Source organism: Centrocercus urophasianus, unplaced genomic scaffold (genome assembly GCF_019232065.1).
Source record: "Centrocercus urophasianus isolate 14NV4802_14NV808 unplaced genomic scaffold, USGS_Curo_1.0 seq_14, whole genome shotgun sequence".
NCBI classification, from domain to species: domain Eukaryota; kingdom Metazoa; phylum Chordata; class Aves; order Galliformes; family Phasianidae; genus Centrocercus; species Centrocercus urophasianus.
In genome coordinates, this window is record NW_024884586.1 from 24,793,758 (window position 1) to 24,815,068 (window position 21,311).

General features: G+C 36.7%; 2 protein-coding genes across 7 annotated transcripts in view; one reads left to right on the forward strand and one right to left on the reverse strand.

Moving 5' to 3' along the window:
* Positions 1–13,203, reverse strand: part of CDIN1 (CDAN1 interacting nuclease 1) — a 114,249-nt gene extending 101,046 nt beyond the window's left edge. For all 6 annotated transcript variants that reach the window (XM_042813799.1, XM_042813797.1, XM_042813801.1 and 3 more), the window contains exon 1: positions 12,928–13,203. In XM_042813799.1, coding sequence (XP_042669733.1) covers positions 12,928–13,028 — 101 coding nt within the window. In that variant the 5' untranslated portion in view covers positions 13,029–13,203. The remainder of the gene's footprint in view (positions 1–12,927) is intronic.
* The window catches only part of LOC122157531, a 30,583-nt gene continuing 22,298 nt past the window's right edge, over positions 13,027–21,311 (forward strand). The window contains exon 1 of the mRNA XM_042813267.1: positions 13,027–13,577. Coding sequence (XP_042669201.1) covers positions 13,027–13,577 — 551 coding nt within the window. The remainder of the gene's footprint in view (positions 13,578–21,311) is intronic.

Sequence of the window (21,311 nt, forward strand, 5' to 3'; positions counted from 1 at the left end):
TCTTCGGGTAGCTTTCAAAAAGAGCCCTACATTATGCACTACTACTTTGAAGTCTTAATATGTGACAATAAAAGAACAAATGCCACAGTACCTTTTCCTACTTCTGATTTATTTTTAATTTGTTCTCCACATTTAATTCTGAGTTCTTTGTAGCTCCTAACAATGACAAATTAGCACAACTAGGGTACCAGAAGATAACAGCAATTGAGAATTTAGAGGAAAAGAATATTCTGGATGGGACCCTTAACATTTCTGCATGTTAGTCAACAACCAGCAACTTATCTGACATACTCTTAAAAAAGACTGCATGTTCTTATAAAAAAGCAAGTAATCCTCTCCACTTTTAACTAAAAGGCACACAAATGTTTCCCAGTCAAAAATAAGGATGTTGACACCTTTATTGAAACCAAGAGAGTGAGAGGCAAAAAGGAAGCCAACTTACAGAACAATACTAATTTGGGGTAGATACCTTTGCTTTTCTAACTTTTGCTTTTAAGTAGGTTTCTTCCAATCAACTTTCACTTACAAGTAATTTATCCTCCCCCCCAGCAGTAAAGCTTTAAGGCCAAAAATAGAAACAATGGAATTTAAGGTTTAGCAAGGTAGATATGCAAGTTCTATTTTATTTCACTACTATAAAGTATTTTGTTAAGTATTTTGTATCACTTCCCATTAAACCAACTACAAACAATTCTTAAAGTTATGGCTGTTCATATGTAATCTGTTACCTGTAACAGAAAAAAAAAGGAAAAAAAAAAGGCAGAAGGCCTCTCTAGCCCCCTAATCACCATATCAATGACACATGCCACAACAGAGAAGCACTAGTTTATTTGATTGATCATGGTAGATAAACTCCAAATAACAGCGAAATTAACAAATGCTTGACATTTGCTCAACATCCATTATTCTGACACTGCTTTCAGGATTTCAAAGCCTGGGAGTATGCTTAATCAACATTCATATTCCCTAGTGAGCTACAGGCACCATATTGTGCCCCGCCTTAGTACTGATGAAAACTGCATATTGGCCATTTCCAAAATGTTCTGGGACTCCACACAGGGCCCCTTCTCTCCCTTGTTCCTGTTCTGCAGTTTTCTTTTAAACACTTCCAAGACAAAAGCATCTGCCAGTTTTTCTCTCTGGGGATGTATGCAAAATGAACTTAACAGTTTTAAGGCAGAGAAACCCTCACATCTAAATTCATTCATAGGACAGAAAAGGGCCTAAGAGGCCTCTCCAGGGACAAAACCCTGCTGAAATTTTCCCCGACAACAGTGGGAGCTTTATAAAATCTAAGTCCAGACAATTTCCAATTCAAATGCCCAGCATAGCATGACCTTTGTCAGATCTATGAGCCCTAGATGCACCCACTATTTTTTTATTCTAACCAGCACAGACATTAGACAGGGCACTACTGCTAAGCAGGAGGTTGAATATTTGCATGCTCTTCCATTGTGAAAATGTAACAGTGACAGCACTGTGTCGAATTCTTTTCCCCCTAGAACTCTAACTCCATAGGAGAGGCATAGCTGACAGATGACTCTCCCAACATCTGTGTTATGTACACTGCACAGCTGAGGAACCTTGGATCACTGTCACAGCTTCTCGGAGATGACCTACACCTTTCTTATATCTGTCCATGATCAAAAAAAGTAAAATCAGAAATTGAAAACACCGTTTTTTAAAAATGAAAAGTAAATATGGCAAGAAAGATTAACATAATTTAGTCATTAAGCTGTTCACATATCAGCTCACCATATGTTGTATAAATGTCCTATACAAAATAATTTATCAGACCTGACACGTTGCACATCATGTTGTATTATTTAATATGCTTACAAAAATTTCATGGATCAAGCTCCACCTCTGAAAGCTTTCAGAAAGCCCTAGAAAATATTTCTTCATCTTCTATGATTTATTTTGATTACCTTTTGCAGCTACATGATAAAGTGGAACTTACAAAATTACGAGGTTAAGGTTTACACAGCTATTGCTTCAGAGACTAAAATATAACAGATGACTCCATGTCTATGTACCATTTTACTTGCATTTAATATTCAGAAGTACATTAAACTAAGCATGTTGCTTTCCTCTGCATATTTTAATGATTTTTGCTGGTTATTTCAGTATACATCCACTAATGCAAAGTTCCATTGATATATTACCACTGGTGAAGAGACTAAAATGCTAACAATTACAAAATACATTAAAGCAAATGACTGTCATGTAATCAATCCCACCGCTCCCCGCTCCGCCCCCCCCAAAAAAAGTCTACAAAGAAATAGATTAATTTCTCAAAGTAAATGAAACATTTGAATAGTATTTTTAAATTATTGAGTCTGAAAGTATTAGAACTGCAGGCTAATATGACTAGATAAATGGCCAAGATTTTCATCCAGAAACCTTAAAGCCACAAAAACAATCACATATAAAAATGTTTGCCCATTACTAGTGAGGTCCATGTGTAAATAGTAAATTGAAATAAAAAACATAAGCAGAAAGATAATGGATAGTAGTTATTGAGTAGCCAGTGGTATTTGTTTGAAAAAAGTACACTTAGAGAGCACAATAGACAGACATAGCTAGAAAAAAAATCAGACCAAAACCATGCATTTATCCTGTAAACAACCATTTTCTTTTTCTCTCTTAGACCACTGATGTCAAAGGAACACAATACAAATGAGATAAAAATGTAGTCTGACTTTTTGGTCAATAATTATACTCTCCTGTTTCTAATAATAGGATAAAGAAAAACATATTTCTATGTCAGAAAACCCACTGCAATGAGGTCATTAAACACTGTATTTGGAACTGAACTTGCTTGGCCTTTTTGGAGTACCTGCCAACTGTTCAAAACAAAACTTCATATTTAAACTCTGTAAGAAACAGAAATTTATGTCTTCTTTTGATCTTTTTATATTTTGTGAATTGAAAATAATGAGCTTCTCCAGGAGAACATGTTGCTTGCCTGTATTGAAAACTGAAGACCAGCTGGATTGAGAACATGTATTTATATTAGAGCTGGAAATGGCTAATATTCGATTGTTGTTTGGCCATTAGGAATCTACGCTCATTCTCTGGCTATTATTTTTTGTACTCTGTACCAGTTCTAGCCTCAGAACATATGCAAGCATTCCATAGAAGAAATGCAAAAGGACTGGATACCACCAGTATCAATAGTGGATTGAAAGGAAGTTCTGCCATCTCCTAGCAGATCACAAATGGAAAGAGAGACACGTGGTGCCATTATCATCATCTGAGTCCTCAGTAATGATGAGGAACTCCAAAAGACTCTTCATATTAATTCAGATAAAAACGCCTTCAGTCATAGAAGTGAATATTATCTCTATACGATCATAGTTTTTATGTTGTCTTCAGAAAAGGTTCTAGCAGGCAACACTACAGAAACTACTATCTTTGGTATCACGTAGGTCTCAGAGAAAAATGTGAAAACATTCTGCTTTCTGTGGAAGAAGAATGTGTGCTGTGTTATGATATTTTTCTTCAGTGTTGCAGCTGCCTGGAGCTATCTGGGAATCAAGAATACCAAACAATTTGAATACCTTTCAGGCCTAGATCCAGATATGCAAATAGAGTATATTCATCCAAACAGAGTCCACTTCAGCACCACATCCCAACCTGAAGCCATTACACCAGTTTCAACAGACAGTGACACTTGCTTGAAGATCCTACTCAAATGAGAAAGATAAAGCAGAGGATTCAAGTACAAGAAACCTCCAGGATAAAACAGGAAGACTGTCATTATCATTTGGGCTACTGGGTACCTTAGGGCATGCACTGTATCAAGTATCCCATTCAAATCACTACCACATTCAAACTGTTATGGACACTAGAATTTAAGAAACACGTAAGAAAAGAAACAATAAGACTAATCAAAATGCTTTAGTTGCTGACAAAACACAGTTTCCTACCTAAGGAGTTTACAAGAGTTTACAAGTCAGAACACTTTTCCGTCAAGAAGTGCAGATTCCTGTTTGGTAAATTTAAGCCTGCAGACAAGAAGTTCATTTACTCTGAATTCTTTGTTTGAAGTCCAGGGATGAGAACTCCATGAAACACAAGCTGAAAACTAATGATAAAGCACGAAATCTTAGCATGCCAATGGGAGCTTGAAATCTACTTGTATGGTACAAATTAGTCAAACAAATGAACAAGGCTTTTAACCATCACTGGATCTGAAGAAAACAGAGCAGTATTTTTCCAAATATTTTCTAATGCTGTTTTCTTTTTTTCTTTTTTTTTTTTTTTTCTTAACAGTGCTCTATTAGATGTGTCTTAAAAGACAGTTTTAATATTATTAATTACTGTAATCTATATTCTTACTGAAAACAATCCTTATCAGTATTTCATTCGGTTTGAAATACAGTGCGACCTTCTGAGACATTCACCTTGAAAAGATACGATATTTTCACCAGGAACTTAAAGAAGTAAACAATTAAAAATGATTCTCATCAAAGCATATACGTTATTTTATTAAGTGATATGATAAGCTCAGGGGCATATATCAGAACCAAAATGGTTTTAGTCATTAATTTAAGTAATAAATCATAGGTTCTGCCAACAATGACAGAAAACAGATGCTAACAAGAAGATGTATTATTTAACATTGCCATGTGTTATAAAAATGTAAGTGTTTAGGACACGTCTTAAATTTTTATAATAATATGCATTTAATACATTACTGTTTTGACACATACAAGAATCAAATTTATAGGTCTCATTCAGCACTTGCTTTCTCTTCTGTGAACACAGAATGGATTCCTGGGGGAAAAAAACCTCAAGAAGTGAATGTATCAAATGGATGTTTTCAACAAAATCAAGTTGTTTGTCTTGCTGTCTTGAAGTAAGTACAATAAGCATTGAATCTCATTTAAAAATGAAAACCAACATATTTGCCTTTATGTAAACAGAATTTTTTCCCTGAAAGTTCCCAGGAAATTCAAACTATTAAGTTTATCTGTATACAGGTAACAAAGCATCTTATCACTTGGTAGAAAGTTATAGAAACAATTCCTTACAATTCAGGATGTCAGTATTGTGTAACTCCCAATGAGCCTGCGAAATCATAAGAATAGCAGAAGTTTCATTCTCCAATGTATCTTATTTATTATTTATTCTCTACATCAATTTAAATAATATAATGGAATGCTACAACGATCTTCATCCACCACATCCTCTGCAAAAATGTCAAAACCAAAAACTCTATGGTAGTTAGCAAAATTATTGAAAATGTGATCTATTCCATTCCTTCCATTCATGCCCATCCTCTTCTCAGCACTCTGAAAGCCTGACAGAATGATGATCTGATCCAAGTCCCGACATATGAAAGCCTAAGAAACGCAATTATGCCTTTTGGCAAGCCCAGCCACACTAAACAGAATCACTATGTGCACACCTTCCTCAGCACTGCATCTCTTCTGCTAGTACAACATGCTGTGTAAGGTCCCTCTGCAGGAGGGTCAATTGTTTCTAAAAAGGTGAGCGCTTCTCTCAAACATTTTTGTTTTGCTTTAAGGTAACTGGGTAATAACATTCCTATTCGCATTCTATTTCACATTCATTTTCAATCAACTTCTCCAGGTATCAGCACAGTTTCTTTCTTGGAAGTGCTCCAGTCAGTGCTTTAAAACACTTGAGGAAGCAGTGATCAGAGTACGGAAACTAAATTTTCTTCATTAAGTCTACTGAAGCAGATATTAAAAATGCATTTAATATACTGGGGATGGCTGGTGGGCATCACTGACTGTGACAGGCCAGTTACTGATGAGCTGCTGTCAGACAGCCTTCTCAGCAGGGATCTGTGTCTAAGGCTGCTGAAGGACAGCAATATCTTCCCTTGTGTGTAAGCTCTATTCATCTCCCAAGTATTTACTAAATCACAGACCTGTGCACACAAACCCAGCGTTTCAGCGCATGCTAACAAATGATGGATGGCCTAGTCAATTCGTTATGTCCTGAAAGCGTGATTTCCTGCCATTCCAATCATCAAACCTCCAGAGCCTTCAGAGCTGATCAGTCCTGGAGAATATATTTTGCAGGCTCTATTAAAGGAGTAGAGGTTCTTTCCATTAGTCTCAAACTTTTTTTTTCCTGCCTGATTTAAAGAGATTTAAAGAGAACACCCTCCTTCCTCCAGCACCAGCACCACCACTACCACTCTTGTCTGTGTAAAGGATTCAGGGCAAGTACCACTAGTGTTAGTAAAAAAGCATTCCTGGAACATCAGCCAGTTAACGATACAGATTTTGTCTGTGATTACTATAAAACACTACAATCTTTTATTTAAACAACCTATACATCTTTATTATGTAGCCTAGACAACCTCCAAAACATTTTGTAACTTAGCTTCTATAATCAAATACCTTTTACAGCAAGGGAGAGCTCAAAAGGACTTGTTTTCTTTGTATTTGCCGACTGAAAAAGATCAGAGTGCTCTTAATTGTGTTCCTTTTTAAAGGATACCACTTAGGAATAAACTTACGATGTTCCAAAGACAGGTTAGCTGTCAAAGACATAAAGCTTCCAGATTTCTCCCCTTTCATAGCAAGGCAATATACTTGCTGTCTTTCTTTTGCATGCTAGAGGAGAAATTTTATTTAGCTTACCTATTCAATGATCTATAGGAACAGGATATTTACAACTCACACTTTCTATTCTGAAGCACTGAACTTCAAATGAATCAGCCTGCACCTGCTGGAGAATTAGTTGTCTTAAGGTACTGCACATTTTTCTACAGTGGTATAACATATAGGAGAAAACTTTATGTCAGTAAGTATTTGCTTACTCTAAAATACAGAGACCTCGATTTTCCTTACTTGCTAGGTGTGATCCAGCCACATCCAGCACAAACCAATCCACACTGCCCTACCATTCACCTCAACCTTGACCTGGAGATTAAACTCACTTTTATTGCACACAAAGGTCATCTGTGTTAGGTCAAAATTCAAAGTCCCTTGTCAGCCAAGGTTGATATATTCCAACCTTTCCTACTCTAATGCATCAAATTTTTCATGGTGAGGTCATATTCAGCAGACAGTGTATTCAGCGATTTATTGTGCTATTGTAATATAGCCCAGAATATGATTGTCTGAAAACCAACACATGAATAAAATATTTTTCTATCTCATGTACAGAATCTCCTCTGCTCATAAAACTCCATCCTAGACTTATCTGCAGACTTCAGAAGAATTACACAATGAGGAACTGTTTCTTAAACAAAATCAAAAATTACCATTTTTACCACCACTGTCCATAGTATAAGCAACATGAGTACAAGGGCACCCTAAAATCCACAAGTCAATTAAAATGCACATATGGTCAGTGTTAAAACTTCCACTTCATCCTTACTTAACAGCCGACGTAATCTGGCCCTTAAATCTGTAGACATCTGTTGGTCTATCTGATGACATCCAGCTCATTTTAGAATGAAATACTTGCAAGAGTGTTACGGGATGTACATTCCTTCTCTACTGGTGATTATCACTACCATATAACTTGTGAAGTGGCAAAAAGCACAACCAAGTTAAACTTTATAAAGCAACACAGTAACATAATGACCAAGACAAGCCCTGCAGCTTTGACATAAGAAAGGATTTTTTTTCTCCCTCTTTTTGTCCTTGTCTCTTCTTGCTTTTCTTTAGAATTTTCTTTTCCCCCTATTTTTTTTCTCTTCACTCTTATTTTCTCTCTCTTCTCTCTTTCACCTTTTCTCCACTTTCTCTTCTGTGTGATTTTTATTTTATTTTATTTTATTTGAAAGGAACTGGACACCCACATAGTAATCCTTCCAATACTGCAGGGAGAAAAAGTTAAGAGAAAATACTTATCAGTACTAAAGAATTCAGAAACTACAACCTTAGTTTTGGCTACACATTTCAAGCAAAATTTCAAGACTAACATTTAAGATGATTTTGCCGTTCACTGGAATGGACATCTTAGGTGGGAAGGCTTGTAAGGAACAGAAATGAGGCATGTATCATTTTGCATCAAATTACAATAGAAAATACATTGTATTCCCTCAAACTTACTGCTGAGGCATTCTTACTCATGTCTTCCACTTTCTTGTTAATAACAACATGCTACAACAATAACAACTCTCCAAAAAATCCTTTCCACCTCTTTCAAAGAAAACCTGAAGGCCTAGAAGTTACACGTGCCAATGTAAGAATTTTCCTTCTAAATGCTGTCTATAGCAATCAGAGAAATCAAAACCTGATCAAAACTGTGTTTCCCATTCTCAGTGCTTTCACTGCTATCAATAGCTATTTTTAAATGTATACCTTATTTTTAATCTAAAGAATAATGAAAAGAGACAAAGTTCTTCCGAGTTAAATGTTGATTTTTATTACAGAGGAGAATTAGTTTCCTTCCTATGTAGAGCCGCAGCATAATCAGTTTTTCATGTGACACATCAAATCCAACTAGTTTCAAGTCCTCTGAGGCTTCAACAGTGAAAAAGGAAAACCTGTAGTGCTCATTGGTTCATCTTAGCGAAACTGTAATATCTTAAGAGTAGACATCTGCAATATCTGTGCACTGGATGCAGATCAAGATCTGATACCAAGGCTATGAATACAAAGAATTTATGTCCAAAGGGAATTATATCAATTCATATTACGTTTTGAATTTTTATTTCATTGTAAGAATATTTTCATTACGCAAAATTTTATTTTACACTTCTGAAAGTTTGTATACTGTTAATTTGCTTTTCAAATAATAAGCCAAAATTATTTTCTCATCTCTGTCAGTGCTTGCATTTGAGGTTAAATGCTTTGAGAACATAGCAAATGTTAAATTATGATAGATTTTACTACATATAACAGATAAAAACAAACACTAGAGCAAAATTTCATTTACTCTGAAGTTTAACATTAAAGAAAAAATGAATACAAAACCTAATAAATTCAGAGCTGCTCCAGCTGTAAGGTCCAGATCATGTAAACAGAATAAATTAGTGCAAAATATTTGCCAATTCAAAATAGACAGGGTGGAAGGTCTAGCAGTGATCAGTTAATCTGTCTTTCCAGGTCTCTGCATCTCCCACTAATGACTACTTTCTCCTCCTTCATAAGCCAGTCTATTGAAATCAGCGAGGTGGTTTATGTAGGCAGAGCATGAATTTTTCATTGATAAGCAGTGAGAATACAGAAAAGCAGAGAGAGTTTAAACTACATTTTCATTTTAAGAAATAAAAGTTTCTATCCCTTGTGGGAACAAAGGCATCTTTCTAAACAAGAATTGCTAGATAAATGCTTGGAGACTGAAGACAGTTCATGTGCTTATTTAAACATTTTACCAACTATTCAGAAGAGGAGAGGCAGCCAAGAAACAGCAGACCTCTGTCAGTTTTACTGTGGTGAAAAGCTTTCCAGTTAGAAGAGTATGTAACCGATTTCTCTCACACCAACAGGCTAGGAACCTATGAGTAAGACAGCTCTATTTAGTATAGCTGAGCTTGAGTCCTGAGCATAGAGCTCCAAAAGCCACCTAGATGGCCAACTGCCCCACTCTCAAGCTCACTGCCAGTACTCCCTCCTGGAACTGCAGCTCCAAGGAACATCTGAGCAGAGGACAGAGAATCCTTCTTCCATTTTGACTCAATCTCCAGGTACCATTAGCAGCAGGCCCGGATTCCAGCAATAAAAAGGAAAACAAACAATCAAACAAGCAAAAAACAGAAATAAAAAGAAGCAGATGAAAGAGAGCTGAAGCCTTCTTTATTCCGTACAACTACCATAGAGGGCTTATCGGACACTGCTTGATAATATAAGCAGCAGCAGATACGAAGAAATGAAATTATTCATGAAAAGTCAATAACATACTTCCTTGTAAATAAAGCTAGCTGGCAGAGGGAAAACACACTTATCCACTAATAACTCTAAAAGTCAAAAAGAAGCAACAATGACAGTGGAGAAAAAGGAAGAAAAAATAATAACTCAGCAGTCTTAGATTATCAGAAGTTTGGCTGGTAGAAATAACACTGATTCCATGTGTTTAAAATTTTTTAAGGGCCTTTGAGCATGAACCATCACTGAGAAAAACAGATAAAATTTAGCAAATAATAAACAAAATATTTTCCAATTTACATTGTCAGACATTACCATGTAGACACATTGTTCAACAACAAATCACATTGGGGCACTTCCAAGGCCTAATATGAAGTTACACATAATACCAAATACCCATACTCAAAAATGAACAAACTCACTGTGAGCCGAGTATTACTTTCTTCCTTTGATTACTGGAAAGCTACTCTTACAATTTGCTGTCAGAAAAGCTCATCTTTATCACTGAGAAGGACACTTTTAAGATGAGGCACAAACAGAACACTACTTCTTTACTTAGAATCAAAGATGAAAATATTGTGAGTGAAGATCTACATAGGGCAGCTGCTATAAATTCTAATACTTTGAAATTCCAGCACTGTGAAACTCCCTATATACACAGTTTGCACTCAAAAGGGTTCAAAAAAGAATGCTTTTACAGGAATAAAAGTAGAGGCAATAAAAAGGAAGTCAAGCTAGAGGCACTAAGTTTGTTTAACAACTTATAATTAAGTAAGGAAAGGAATATAGACTGCATTAATTGTGGTATGGAAGAATACAATACTCCGAGCTGAACTGAAATATGTTTCACAATAGTTCAATGTGAGAACTCAAAAGTAAGGCTTTGGTGACCTCCGAAAGATCTGAGACTACTGAGTCAACTTGCAATGTCAGAAAGTTCCTGGAATCCCCAAATCAGATACAGTGCAGTGTAAGATACTCTAAGACTTCAACAGAATAGAACCAAATGAGGAAAAACTTTGTGCAAGATAAAACAAGACATAAGTCAGCAAACCTTACACCCTTTGAAATCCTGGCAGGAGGCAGAGGAAGATTCTATCAAAAAAAACCTGTAAAATTCCATTAGGATTGGTTATTAAAAAGAAAAGCAGAATATTGTATAAAGATTTGAATCAGATCCAGTTATTTGACAATCATGTTGTGTTTGTAAGAACTTGACAAGAAATTTTCCAAGAGAAAATACGCATTCTGCTGTATTCAGAAGAACAGGTTTCTACTTTTTTCTTCTCTTTTTTTTTTCCTCCTGGAAACACCTACACAAGAACACAATATCAGCTTGCGTATGAATCAAACACTCAGAAGCTGAACTTCTCTGGACAAAATGATCTTTGAAAAAATTAAAGGTCTGACCTAAACTGATATGTAATGATAAGGTGATTCTTACACAGATCTAACTACAACTAAAAAAACAAGCACTAAAATAAATCAGATTGTAACCTTTTCAGACCATTTTCTGCAATGCTCTACATGTCCTACAACTTGCCCTACCATAGGTAATACAATTTAGACATTAGGTCTCATTGAGAAAAACAGTATCACAGACGAACATGAACTCATGGGTAAAGAAAAAGTGGAAGACTAAAATACACAAGTTACAAAGGAAAACACAAATTACTAGCAAGTAGTTAACCACATGAGAAACAAAGCAGGAAATTACTTTTCAGAAAAGCACAACACAGAGCATGCAGAATTAGCGTCCAGAGTTGTATATGTCAAGAAGCTCAAAGTAAGTGCATCCAATACATGCTGAGATTCACTGTGCTTAGCAGTCAAAATTCCATTTTGATAATCCTCATATCATGCCCAAATCCCGCTGTTAAAAATGAAGATGTTTGAACATAAACATGAATGTTAAAGTTGAAAGACAACTGCTAAGTACAGACATATGCTGCCGCAGTTAAGTATTTCCCAAGCTGCAGCAGTACTGTGCAAGCTGAGCTGGGCTCCCAGCAATGCAACTCTATGAGCTCACTGAACCAGCTACTTTGCTTTATCATCAATTCTTCTCTACAACAGGGTCATTGCCTCAGCTTGATTTTTAACTACATCACTTTCCTGAAAAAGCAGATTTCATTGGACACTTTGAAAGCCTTGTACTGGCTCCTCAACCACATACTGCACAATGCACACAGCTTAACACAGCATCTGCAGTCACACTTGTGGTAAGACTAGCAAGGCTTGTTCAGGAAGCACATGGATGCTTTTTTGTTTTATTTATCTCCATCTCTCACCAGGGTAAGCAGAGCACCTAAGAAACTGCATTTTTCTATATTATTACCTGTGTGTTTTAAAGACAATATCACACCTTTCGCAGTGGAATTCAGTCCAATTCTACCCAATTTGGCACTAATAACCCCATGTGAAAAGCTGGAGAAAAAAATTTAAAAAATCCTTGCAACATGTCCTTTAAACTCTGTATCACTGATAGTAAGCAAATTCTAGAAATGAAGATCAGTACATGAAGCACATCGTGCCATGTGCAACTTCCATAGTAGCCTATGGTCACTTGGGAGTGTCTTTGACAACCCTGAAGGCTGTCAGGTGAGGAAGCAGATGGGTGCTCACATACAAGCAACTGAGGGCACAGCGTGGTGTGGGAGCCATGGGTCTGACAAAGCAGTATCCCAACCCAGATTCCACCCTTGTTCTCACTTGCAGAGGCAAGGCCCTGAGCAAGACTCATTTGTCAGGATGCACGTGGTGCTTCGGAGCTCTGAGAAGCGCCCGAGAGCTTACATGTGAAGGGGCAGCAGAGGAAGGCGCACACTTTATTTTGCATCAATCTCCTCGGGTCACAGAGAGCAGGAATTATCCTGCTCGGAAAGCAGCAGTTTAGCAAGCTGCACCTTGTCGTAGAGTGACGTGTGTGTTTGTGTGTGTGTGTGTGTGTGTGTGTGCGGGTGGTTTTGCACTGTGTGAGGCTTGCAACTGGAGACAGCGGCTGGAGGAGGCGGTTGGAGCTGGTGGCGCGGCCTGAGCCCGCTCTCAGTGTGCAGCAGGCCGCCGCCCGGCAGAGCAGCCCGCCCAGCGCCGCACCGCGCCGGGGACAGGAAGCACTTACCTAGGGAACTTCTCCTTCAGCTTCCTCAGGCTCTGCCGGGTGGGCTGCACGTGCCCCAGGAACTGGGCTATTTCATCGTACTGGGCTTTGGTGAGCTTCATGCCTCGCGGCGCCAACAAATGGCCGAGTTGTGCCTCTCCGGCCCCGAACAACGAGGCGGGGAGAGGCGGGAGGCAGCGCACCAGCGATCGGGGGATCGGGGCGACAGCCCCCCAGGGCACCCTTTACTCTCAGCCCGCCGATCACACAGCGCGGGCCACTGCCGCCCCACTTCCCGCAGCTCCGCCCCGTGGCCCGGCCGGGGCGGTGAGAGGGGCGGAGCGGCGCGGCCGAGCGGAGAGAACCGAGCAGAAAAGCGAAGGGGGGCCCCTCGCGAGTTGGCTCTGCGCAGCCGCTGTTTGTGTAGCTGTTGGCTACTGGCGGCGGTTTCGACGTGCTCTCCCGGTCCTTGCTTGTGGAGGAGAGGAGGGCGGTGGTGGCTGGAAGGAAGGTGGCCGAGGAAGTGCCCGCTGGCTTTTCTATCTGAGAGGGCTGGAGGAGAGCTGTCAGAGGCCTTTGCATTACTCTCTGCAGTGGCACCTCAGCTTCACGGGGCTGGAGGCCAAAGCAGGGGGAAGCTGGTTTGCAGCCCACTCCATTACAGTTCTAAGGTATGGCTTTGAACTGTATGGCTTGGTAATGACTGTTTCTCCTGATTTTTGGTTTAAAAACAAACAAACAAACAACAACAACAAACAAACTCGATGCAGAAAGTGGCACAGTAGTGCAGCAGTGGATCCTAACTGGGGCTTACAACTTTGCATGTGTATGCAGGAATTAAAGTTTTCTGTTAAATTTTAGAAGGAAACTGTCTCCAGGCTGAACCAGCCCAACTAATTTAGCCATTTCCTGTAGGAAAAGTGCTCCAGCACTCTGATGATCCTGGTTGCCTGCATGACCAGCTCCATGTCCTTGTGCTGGAGGATCTAGAGCTGAATGCTGTACTGATGGGGCCTTATGAAGGGTGGAGTAGAGGGAGAAAACTGCCTCCCTCACCTCTTTTGATACAGCCCAGGGTACAGTTGGCCTTCTAATTGTTAGAATTATGACTTTTTTTTTTTTTTTTTTTTTCCTTTCTGGCATTTATGTTTAAAGTAACTAAGTACTTTTTCTTTACTACTGCTACAGGTCCTTTAGAAAGAAATAAATAGCGATCCTTAAAGTCTTACTGTGTTTGTTGTGAGATCATTTCTAATGAAGTTGTTTTTTAAAACAATAATGTTACCAGATATAACTTCTAGACTTATTTCTGTTCATCTCCTTTGCTCAGTACTACATTTTTGATTATTATTATGTTTTTAAATCACATGATGCTCAATCTGCAATGCAGACATATGGAGTGATTTAGAACAGTAGTATGAAATAAACAGTGCATTGACCAATGTTTTGTATGTGTATTAGGTGTATTTATCTGACATACATGTTAGCTATATATTTGATTCTTAGATTCTCTTGTACTGGAATGGAGTTATGTAGGTTTCAAAATTGTTTTAAAAATTAAGTAAATAACCTTCTAGCATTAAGGTCCAATAAAATTGGGATGAACTAATAGCAAGCTATAGTGAGGAGATAGTCTCAGGTATGTAAACTGCTGCTTTTATCTCAAGGAAGCATTTACAGTGAAATGTGAAACATGGTTGGGAAGTGTAGTATGTGAAATATAATTCACTCTATGAGTTATATTTTAAATTAGTTAAGTTGCTCCAATGAGAAAGAAATCACAGAATTGTTGGGGTTGTGAGAGACCTCTGGAATTCAGCCCCCTTGCTGAAACAAATTCCCTAGTGTACGTTGCACCTGAAAGCATCCATTCACAATCTCTCTTGACAGCCTACTTCAGTGTTCTGTCACTCTCATAGTAAAGCTTTTTTTCTCGTGTTGTGCCCATTGTCCCTTATCCTCTTGCTGGGCACCAGCAAGAAGAGTCTTGATTTAGATATTTATTAGTGTTAGATAACCTTTAGATATTTATAAGTGTTGATTAGATCCCTTCTCAGTATTCCCCAGGCTGGATGATTCCAGGGAGGCTTAGGAATTCTGAGCTGCAAATGGTTGGATACTGGCCTATAAGCTTCATTTGTTCTCATATTCCTTTCTTGGTGTCTGTCCTAGGCAAATTGTTTTTCTTGCCTTGGCGTTTTAGTCCATCTATTGTAAGAACTAAGTTTTCATCCAAAAAAGTATGCAGAACTGAAGAAAAAAGTAGTAGTGGGAGAACCAAATGATTGGAAATGAAAAATGGAGGGAGAAAATGAAAAAGGTTGGTGTATGATAGCAAGTAATGGCAACTTGGTCTGTTTCGTTTGGCTAGTTTATTTTTATTTAATTCTATTATTTTGTGCTAGTTTGTAGTTTTAGCTGTTATTAGCAGGTGTATTCCATTATCTTGAAAAGGTGATTGCATAGTGTGATTTACAGCCAAGTTCAGAGAGAAAATATCTCCACCGAGCTTAAAAGCACTATGTTTTGAGAATACTTAATGATACTTAATGGTAGTATGATATTATGGGGAATCAATTCATGCACAAAGTGCAAGTTTTTATTAGATTTTTATGACCATCCAGTTGTCTTTTTATTTGACCACCCTACTTCTTCATAGACACAATCTCTGTTCTGCATTGCTTTCTGTAGCAAAATTAATGCAAAGCATGCTAGTATCCATTTATATTTTCTAGTCCATTTGTATGTGTTTGTGTTGGAAACTGTAAAACTAAAATCTCGTTGATTACAGTGTTTATTACAATTTTCTGAAGTTTGTAATGTTCAAACTTTAGTCTGATGGTCATTTTTGCAAGTATTCTTTTTTCGAGAAATGCAGCTCTGCTTGTTTAACATCTTTGTTAAAGAAAACTTGAGCAGTGTTTCTGCTTAACTTGTTAGCAACTGTATCTGTAACAGGTCTACTAAACGCACCTTAGTAGATAGAATTTAGGATACAGTTGTTACCTCATAAAAAACTGAGAACCCTGAGGTTTTTATCTCATTTGTATCCATGGGTTTTAATGTACTTCTTGAAAGTGATTGTGCTGTGAAAGAACCTGATATGTTCAGTTTGTTATCCAAAGAAAAAAAAAAAAAAGAACAGTTGGTCTATACATCAGTGTTAAACACTGACAATTTTGCCAATTCACTAGTCACTGTAAGTTTCTGATCTTTTTTTTCCCCCCTACAAGTATTCATGGAGTTGCTTGGCACTGCAACTGTGCGAAAAGCATGACAATAGCAGAATTGTTATACAAGATATTCAAGGGGGCAAGTAGGCATTTTTTTTTTGTTGTTGTTCTGTGTCTTCAGCCAAGTTGCTAATAGTCACCTGAGTAACTCAGACAAATTAAGTCAGTTTTCAGTAATATTATATCCAATATATCTTTCTTCATAATACTTATTTACTTATTGAATCAACTCAGGAAAAAAAAGTCTGTTTGCATAGTGTTTTGCAAACACTGCTTTACATGGGGCTCAATTATCAGTTGAAAGCATATCAATTTTAATGGACTTGGAAACAGACTTCTTATGGTTCTAAGCTGCATGTTTATGTTTTTTTTGTAACAAGCCGTAAAGGAATTTTGAAAATAGTGAGTTATTAATAATCAGTTTCTATAAATGAGATGATAACATGCTTTAAGTGTTCTTATCCTACTGCTTCTCTCTTCTGTGGTTCTACATGATGAAATATCTGGTGTTTGGAATTCCTTTTTGAAGTTCTCAGTAGTTGGATGCAGAAACCTGTGTGAAAATACTTTCAAATTCAGGTACTTAATGTTTATTCGCCCTTGTCTCTGTGTTTTAAAATATCATCAAATACATTATACTGCTTTTCTCCCAGGGGGATTTCAACTTCATTCATTGTGCAGAGAAAATACTGTAGTTGTGTGATGAATTACATTGTTTTCTGTAGGACCTTTACCTCCTTTGTTGCTTAATTCACCCAAGTACAAATTCTTCAGGATCAACAGAAAGAACAAGTGTTAAGGTAGTTTGACTGCTGCCCAGGTAACAGGTATTCTCTCCTTGCTTCCTTTGTGGACTCTTCATGGAAGTGTGAAGTCCATTGATACAGTTATTTTTCCATGTGGCCTTTTTTTAATACAACATACACGGAACTATGTGCCAGATCTTTAATTTAATTACATAGGTGCTGTAATCTACTGCCTGAAGAGATCATCTTGACCTACTCTGGCCAGTTTCTGAGCAATGCCTATACACTTGTATTACTGCTACTGCTGATTTTGCGCATACAGTTGTCAGGCAAATCAGCGGATTCAGATGATAACTTAACTTGGCAGAAGAAAATAGCTATAAAAATATTTATTTTATCTAAATCAACGTGTGAGTCTAACTCTCTGGGAGGAAATAGGGTTGCACAGAGCTGCAAGACTACTTTCCCTAGACGGTAGCAGAGCTACCTGGGGGATTAACCTTACAAATTACACATCTAAATTAGGTGCCAACCATTAAGCAATATGATTATCCTGCATATGTTCTTCTTAGAATTTACATTTAAAAGCCTAATTACGCGAAATGCTAAGCACTGTCAATGGAATTGAAATTAATGGAAGTTTTACTTTGAACATGCAAGGTACTGAGCACAGTGTTCAGAAAAGTGAGGTCCTAAGTGTATTATGCTGCAGAAACCAAATCAGTGAACAGTTTTGGCCTAGATCTTTCAAATTAATTTCATACATAGACATAGATATATACATATGTATATACACACCTACACAAATTTATACAAAAATATATGACAGATGAAAAGGAGTATTGAAAATGTGGTAATATATATAATCATGCTAGTGTTTATGGAATATGCTACTATGGTGATGAGCTTCATTATAAAATATATATGAAATTAGTAAGACTATTCTTAGTATGCATGGCATGGATAAATTAAATAATAAAAGGAGCCAAAGTTTGAGTTTGAAGGTTAGGAAGAAATACTACAGAGGTGTATTGCCTGTTTTTTTTTTTCTGGTAATAAGGCTGTAAAGCACTATCTTGCATTATAGGTAAACAGAAGAATTGAACAATCAATTCCTCAAAATGAGCGGAAAAACTTCCAAGTGTTTCAGCTTGACTCTGTGACAGTAATTCTGAAGTGTGCGAGTGTATTAAAAAAAAAATAAAATAACCCAACTAAATTACAATTATTCTGATGTCATAAAAATACACTTTGTGATATTGTATTCCATTTTCAGTATTTATTTTTTAGTTTGCTAATTGGCAATTAATTGCAAAAGTTAAATCACTTTGAAGCATTTTTCCCAAGCATTACTTTGAGACAACAAGACTTTACTAAGTTTTTTTTAATAAACTTAGTAGAAAACACAGACTACTTAGACATACTCTGACATACTATTTCTTTTTTGCTTACAGTCAAATGAATTTCAGGTAGAAAGATAAATGCTACAGAAGCCTAAAACTAGCCCCAGTATTTCAATTCATGTCTTTCAAGCAAATTTCTGCAAGCTGAAAAAATTCTGCCTGAGCAGGAATTATGAAAGAGAAAACAGATTGATGTTAACTCCCTGACCCATTGATTCAACCAGTACCTATTAGCTGACTACAGGGACTTATATTTGTAGAATTTTGTGGTGTTATGGTAATTTGGTTCTTTTTTGTGTCCACCTTCTTTTACTCCCACATAGAGAAAAATGAAAAAACAACCAAAGGAAGGCTGGCTTGTATTGCTTTCTATGATTCATCACATGTAATATTTTACTTCAATGGGGGCTGCATATGATTAGCTAGCCCAAAAATTTAGAGATTATTATGTGTAGTCTGGAACACTAAGCATATGACAGTTTTTCTGGAACTTTGGTTTAATTTAGATCAGATTAGCTTTGGGAGGGAAATAAAAGTATATTAAGGGTTTTTTCCATTTGTAGTGAAATCTGTATTGTCACCATGTACTTAAGGGCTTGAGTTGAATAGCTGAGATTTCATTTGCTGTTTTTCTTCCGAAATACCTGATGTCTTATTGCCCAAGGATTCTAACCTACCATTGCAAGTATTTTTCACTGCTAAAGGACTGTAGTCTTGAATAATTGTCACAGAATTATAGAAATGTAGAATGCAACTAAACTCATGAGATCATGCAGGCAGCCAGATCAGATATTTGATAGGATCAAATACAACTGCACTATCTCATACAGAAACATTTCTAATTTGTTATTATAGATTTCCATAAAAACGTTTTCATCATCTCTAATGGCAACATGTTCTTGTATTTTACTTCACTTGAAGTTTGAAAGCTTGTTTCTAATGTTTATTCCTAGACTCACATATTGCAAATTAAAGCACTTCCTGTTCTATGCTTTGAGGAAAGGGAAGAATGATAAATCACTAGCTTTTTTTTTTTAACCTTTTTTCAAGGTTACTGTACTGCTGACCCACGTCTCCAGTTTTTGTTTTGTATTGCATGCAAGCTCATTCCTTTCAATCCTTTTTTTGCATGTCATTTTTTCTGAAAAGGGTTGTCATTTTTTCCCTCTGTTTGGAATGTTCTTAAAATCCAGTGCAAAAACTACTCCAGCTGAGGCATTTCATTTTGCTGACTAGATGAAAATTCTAATTTTTTTAAAGAAAATTCCTTCTTATAATTTCTCAACTTACTAGGAAAAAAAAATCACATTGCAAGCTTTTATTCTGCTTTAACACACTTTTCAGTTTGTCACGCTGGCTCATGGAAGTAGCACTATTAAGAAGTAAAACATATATAATGCAGTAGATATCCAGGCCTGTCTCATAATAGGGGATTCAGGGTGCAAATCATAAGAAAATAATAATCTGGAATACTATTAGGTGACCACTGTAAAATTTCAAATATTTTTCCATGAAAGTTTATAATAGTATTACAATTTTGTGAGTCTTCTATTTCTTTTGATATCCACTCACTCTTTCTAACACATGTAAAGCATACTTGACATTTATAATAATGGAATGATTAGGCATGTTACTGACATCAAGGTTTAAGGAACAGGGTGACATAGGGAATTTATGTTCCACTTTAATCCATTTATTAGCCTCCCCTGGGATCTGTTTTTAAATCTAACTTGAGCCATACCAATCTTGGGGAAAGAAAAATCTGCCTAATCCAATGGCCAGTAAAACATGTAGATGTAAGAAATTGTCAAAGCTTCCCCCAAACCCTTTTTTAGTAATAAAAATATTAATGACTTGTAGGATGACATTGTCACTGGAATGATATGGTTACTTTTTTAGAACTAGTGTTTTTCAGTTCAGGAAGATAGTATAGATGGATTGTTTAAGGCAGTAATAAATGAAATATAAACATGTAATTCCATACAGCACTAGTCGTTAATGATTTCTTTACACATCATATCATTTTTTATTTCAGTTCTAAAAAGAAAAAAATCTTTCTAGGTTAACAGTGCTTTTTTTTGTTGTTGGGGAAAAAAGGTTTGAGTGTACTTGCATCCAGCAAATGTCTACAGTAATACTAAAATCAGTTGTTTAAAAAAGTATCCAGACTGGCACTGCAGATTGCCAAAATACAGTTCTAAGGTAGGTCTCCTATTCTTTTGTAATAAAACATTTGCCCTTTTTGTCAAACAAAGTGAAACCGCCACTTGGTTAGTAATAAGAGATGTATAAGACCAGATTGTTTTTACTTACATTAGTGTGAGTCTAGAATCACTTAGAGTCCAAGCAATGTAAAGATACTCAATTTATGCTGATGTTGTTGCTTATCTTTGTAGTGTAAGCTGTGGTAACAGTATTAATACCATTACTTGATATTAGGTGTTCATATTCAGACAAATATCTAGAGAAATTCAAGTCAGATGTTGATGCAGGGAACTGTATTTTGCGTGTTTGTTCAGAATAATTTGCTGCCTATTGAGGTGCCAATCTCAGGGTTTAAAGATAAAAAGTACATTTCCATTAGTCAAATATTTATGAAAAGAACGCAACATATTTAAACCTTGTTGACCTTTACACAGTTATGACATATACATCATCACAGTTATCCTTACTATTCATTTTGTCTGAAAAGAGTAAAGCTAGAGGTTAAGTAGTCCCTAAGGGTAAGTTAAAATGTAGATTACTGCTGTGTTGCATGGCTTTAGTATACCTTGTGTCTTTTGTGGCAGGTTGATGAGACCGCTCAAAGCGATAAAGTAGGTTGCTAGATGATACGATTTAAGAAAAAAGCCTAGAAAATGAGTTTATTGTTATTTAGTATTGTAAAGATCGTATTTGATAATACATTTGTGCTAGATGTGCAAATATGTATCTTTTCTTTCAGCTGATGTGTTCAAAATGGGTTTAAATTAAAAATGAGTTAATACATTTTTCTTTGATCTGAGGCTAGAAGGAAGTCACTA